Source organism: Odontomachus brunneus, unplaced genomic scaffold, assembly GCF_010583005.1.
Source record: "Odontomachus brunneus isolate Ranch 3 - 2012 unplaced genomic scaffold, Obru_v1 Obru_scaffold_078, whole genome shotgun sequence".
In the NCBI taxonomy this organism is placed as follows: Eukaryota; Metazoa; Arthropoda; class Insecta; order Hymenoptera; family Formicidae; genus Odontomachus; species Odontomachus brunneus.
In genome coordinates this window covers 1,106,261-1,111,799 of record NW_022639528.1, presented here as the reverse complement: position 1 = coordinate 1,111,799, position 5,539 = coordinate 1,106,261, and the positions used below count along the sequence as shown (strand labels likewise).

The 5,539-nt window shown below is 29.6% G+C and overlaps 1 protein-coding gene across 1 annotated transcript in view; it reads right to left on the bottom strand.

The window, feature by feature from the left end:
- LOC116847451 overlaps positions 1-4,787 on the bottom strand; it is a 13,755-nt gene extending 8,968 nt beyond the window's left edge. Inside the window, exons 1-4 of the mRNA XM_032822461.1 lie at positions 4,508-4,787; positions 2,808-2,988; positions 2,069-2,600; positions 1,314-1,682 (exon numbers count right to left, since the gene is read on the bottom strand). Of these exons, the coding sequence (XP_032678352.1) occupies positions 1,314-1,682; positions 2,069-2,588 (889 nt within the window). The 5' untranslated portion in view covers positions 2,589-2,600; positions 2,808-2,988; positions 4,508-4,787. The remainder of the gene's footprint in view (positions 1-1,313; positions 1,683-2,068; positions 2,601-2,807; positions 2,989-4,507) is intronic.
- Between the last annotated feature and the right edge of the window lie 752 nt (positions 4,788-5,539).

Below are 5,539 nucleotides of genomic sequence, written 5' to 3'. Positions count from 1 at the left end.
TATATATATATATATATATATATATATATATATATATATATATGTGTGTGTTTATAACATATATACGTTTATAATATATATTATAACATATATAACATATATAACGTTATATATAGTACATAACGTTTATAGCACATATACCAGGTGTAGAAGTATGAAACCGGAATTCCCCTATAAATGGTGCCAGCGTTCAGTTTAGTGACCGTAAGACCGCTACTGCCGCGCTATTATATTCTCCTAACAGCTGACGAATATTGTCAACAAACATAACCCCAACTTTCATTCTCTAGTATATTTTTGTATAACCTTAAACATGTCACGTTTCGAGCCTACTAACTATGATTTGCGGACAGCATTGATTTTCTGTTATCATTTAAAGAAAACTGCTGCAGAATCACATCGAATGCTTGTCGAAGCTTACGGTGAATATGCTCTTGGTAAATCTCAGTGTTTCGAGTGGTTTAAAAAATTCAAAAGTGGTGATTTTGACGTGAGGAACGAAGAACTATGAACTATGAACTATGAACTATGAACTGCTGAAACCTGGTCAAACCGTCAATACTAATCGCTACCAACAACAAATGATCGATTTAAATCGAACATTGACTAAAAAACGACCAGAATATGCAAAAAGGCAACACAATGTCATTTTGCTCCATGATAATGCCCCATCACATACAGCAAAACGGGTCAAGGAAACGATCGAGTCGTTCAGTTGGGAATTACTACCGCATGCGGCTTATTCTCCAGACTTGGCTCCGTCCGATTATCACCTGTTCGCATCGCTAGGACACGCTCTCGCTAACCAACGCTTCGATTCGTATGAAAATGTGGAAAAATGGCTAGATAACTGGTTCGCTTCAAAAGATGAAAAGTTTTTTTGGCACGGCATTCATAAACTGCCAGAGAGGTGGGAAAAATGTGTTCAAAACAGTGGAAATTATTTTGAATAAAGTATTATTTATCACTTTCGAACAACAGACGTCTTATTTGTATAAAAAAATTCCGGTTTCATACTTCTACACCTGGTATAGTACACATATAAAGACATAAACGATTTTTATACTTCTGGACTTTGCAGAGCTCCCATCAATTTGGTATAACTGATTAAAGTTCCAAAAAGAATCAGGAATCTATTTGAGTTTATAATTTATTTTATGATAGAATTTATAATTAATTTTTGATTATTGAAATATTTACAAACTTTTCTTAAACAGTCACGTATATACAAGAATTAAATATAATTCAAGAACTTTCTTTCATAATACGAAAAAGCGCCACACATACATTATTATTGACCGTATTTTACTTACGGAACTCCCCCAAATCTTGACCGGCATATTTTTTCCTAAAGTCAATCAGAATATCGATGAGGTCGTTTCGTTTTTCACCAGACTTTATGCGACCATTGATTGCGTTCCAGAAAACATTGCGTAAAAAGTGAATATTTTGTCTGCCGAAAAAATTTACATGGAACAAATGGGATATATCAGGATAGAAGAAAATTGCAAACAACTCCAAACCGCGCAAGATGTTAAATTCGAATATCGCTCTCCCCCTCTTACGAAAATCGCATTCTGGATTGTTCACTGAATCAATATTGAGTCCATAAGCAGTGCTACCGATCATATCCGTGATTAAATTTCCAAATATATCCTTCACATCGATTGCTATTTTCTTTTCTGTAAATATTCCGTGAATTAATTCGTTAAATAGTAGTCATCTTATTACAAACGTATTATTATTGTCACGAGTAAATAATCATAATTTCTACACTTATTTTATATTGTTTGACAGTTTTTATCTGTATTAATTTTTATATTATGATTTTTACTAAGGAAAGTCCAAACAATAGGATCGAAAAGTATACATTTTATGTAATTTAAAGTCGTGCTTTTATTGTATTAATATACGCTCGTACAACAACGCGCCGGCTTTTACTTGCTTATTATTTTATTCGATTATATATTTTAAGCGTTCTCTCTTCTTTATTATTTGTGAAATCGAACTTCAAAAAGCCCAATGTTTACAATCAATTAATTGTTCTTATATTTGGCAAAGTATTTACCATCTAGTCCCAATGTGTCGAGATATGTGTCTAGATTAACAGTGCATTTCATCAACAAATCGAATATTTTCTTGAGCTTGTCGGATGTGAACATTGGTGTTAGCTTTCTTCTTAAAAGTTTCCATGTTGGATTTTTCAAGAATACGAGAGTACTGCGACCCATGAGATCATTTGAATGAGTATAGCTTACTCGATTACAGAAGTTATTAAAATCCTTTACTAGTATGTTCTTGATTATTTTTCGATCGCGTATCAACAAGCAAGGCTTGTCGAGCATATAAAAACCTATGTAACGTTGTCCCTTTGATTTGTTGTACAAGTTCCTCAAAACGAAGCCAGGAGATTCTTTAAAAAGTATAGCGTTCATGAGGTTGCCAAAAAATGGCAACGGTTTTATCTCGAAAACGCCTCGTTTTATCCAGTAGTTGAATTTGCGAGTCATATAAAGATATGCGGCCAGCACGAGTGTTATTAAAATCATTAGACTATCTAAAGTCCAATAACTCGTTATCATCGCCATTTTGATGATTATCTATAAAAAAAGCCTGTTTTTGAATGCATTTAAAGATGCAAAATACTAGCATCTTGATAACATAAAGCATGTGATGTGAGCCAATTTTTAATGACATAATTTGAAAGTATCTTTAATTAATTTTATTATTAGACAGATTGTTGTATAAAATTGTATTTTTTTTAAAGATATCTTATATAAAATATAACTTGCATTTATTCGACGTACCTGTCTCTCCTTTAAAACAACAAGGAACGCGTTGAAAACAGGTTGAAAGTGCTTCGTGCAAAATTCACATATGCTGTTATACACTCATGTTGTTAACATTTTCTAATATAGATGTCGTTTACGTAGAATTTATTTAAAGCGATTTATTTAAAGTCGTTGGTGAAATTGCCAAAAGTTACACCTGAAAAATTAAAAAGTTAAAAACTTTTGAGACGACAATAAAAACAAACAAAGAATAAGGCAAATAAGAGCTAACCACTGATTATAATGGCGAAATTCTCAATTTAACAAAAGCCAATGCATTGATTTGTATTTACAAAAAATTCAGACGTTTTGGTCCAAGTTTCGGACTCTCTTCAGTGATACAATGTATACAGTGATGAATGTAATACAATAAACGTAATTTCAATCAACATCGCTTAAGTCGCATTGAAAAGCTTATGAACCACACTTATGAATTATACAAACATTTCAACAAATCATGTTTGTTGAGTCTGGTAATTTGACTGTCGGGCCACGTCAATCTGTTAGATTTAATTTTACATTCGCTTTACATGGTTTGGATTATTATTTATACACGTTATTTATTTATATTGTTATTTTTTACGTGCTTGCATCTCAAGTATTTCACTCCTAAGAATAAGCCTCATAGAACTTGTCTTACCATTTCTTACTCACGAGCATTACATCGTTGCAATTATGCAGTTAGGAGGATGATGTTCAAAGATGTGTTAATGAGAAAATGTTGACCCAGATAGCGCAGAGATGAATAGAAGATCATAGAGAATTCTCACAGATAGTTGGCTATCTGTGTTAATTTAATTAAATCTTAAATGGTAAGGTGGATTTTTTCTTTTTTAAATACTCTTTTACTATTACTCAAAGTTTATAGTCTTTTATGACTTTGTTTATTTAATAACAGTTAACAATAAAAAAATGTTTACTATAAAAATTTAAAGATAACGAAATGGAATATATGGAATTTTGTAGACCTCACCTCATTAGAGAAAACTAGAAGTTAAATTAACAATAAAGTATGAAAAATATAATTTTTATTAAAATTAAGTCATTTTATTAAATCATATTATCAAAAAATTATATTATACTGTGTTAAGTATAACACATAAAGATAAAATGTAAGGCGTTCATATCGATTGAAGAAATGATGTAGTGTCTAAGCAACAGACTCATAATCCAAGGATGCCTCATGGTCCAAGTTCGAGTCTCAGTGCCAGTGAAAATTTTTAAATGTGATGTAACATTGGAATCAAAAAAGTAATTAAAATTTTTAAATAAAATCAGCAAACGCTGTGACATTTACAAGTAGTTTATAAAATAGAAACCGAATAAGGATATTCCGACACGTCATTTTTACGTCTCTTTATGACGTTATTTTCACGTTTTATTATTGACGTCGGTAGACTGTGACTTATTCCGGTCATTTCCACGTGATTATTAAATTCATCGTTATCATCATTATTACGTGATTATAAAAGGATAATTGACGTCACGAATGACCAAAAACTGACGTAAAAATCATGTTACGTTGCTGCCTGGGATGTTAAACTTCTATGTTATATATTATATTAACAGTTATATTCTATAATTGCTGAAATCTTTTTATACAAATATTGTATTTGATGATTTTACATGTATATGTTAAAATGTTTTAATGTGTAAGTGTAGATTCAGAAACATACCTAGTTGTTTTACTTGGTGACAAATGCGCACATCATTCTAAAACTTATAAATGGATCTATGAATACAGAATTCGTTTCCCAGAAATTGAGAATTTAGATTAATATCAAAATGAAATAAATCACTAAGAAAGAAATATGTGTAATATGGCGTGTTTTCTTCAATCTTGTAGAACTTGATAATCAAGTTTCATGTTTAGCAATTCACTATCACCGTCGCAAAAGACACTTGTAGACTATTGATAATAGCATTAACACGATTTAATACGCGACACTCACGAACGAGCTATGCGTTCTAAATGACATCAAGTACCGTACATATTCTCCTATTTATGCTTCCGAGATTGCTTTTATATCTTGTCATTCAAGAATAATAAGATTCAACCAGGCATTAGACAATCATGATTCCCTAGTTTAAGAGATTTATTACTGCCCGTAGAAACTAACACATACGTAGATATATTTTTGCAACTGTCGTTATTATGTTACGTTAAAAAATTAATATGACGAAAGGTACATAAAATTATGAATTTATAGAAAAAAAATAATTTCTTTACAAGAAGAAAATTAATTTTTTTAAATGTAAAAACTATGTTTAAATAAATATTTGCTTCTTTTAAAAGTAAATAGAGTACAAGTAAATTATTTTATAAATCTAAATAAATTGTTTTCTAATATTAAAAGTATCTTTTTATATGTTTCAAATTAATATTTCTTTTATTATCAGAAAACAATTTATTTAAATTTACAAAATAATTTATTTGTATTTGTATTTTACTTACTTTTAAAACAAATAAATACTTTTTAAATAGACTTTTTACATATTTCTTAAACATACTTTTTACATTTAAAAGGATCTATATTCTCTTCTTTTAAATAAATAATTTGTTTCCGTATATAGATATATCATATGTATATAATATAAATTTGAGATTTGATTTGACATAAAAAATCTTTGATTCGCACATCTCTAATATATATATATATATATATATATATATATATATATATATATATATATATATATATATATAT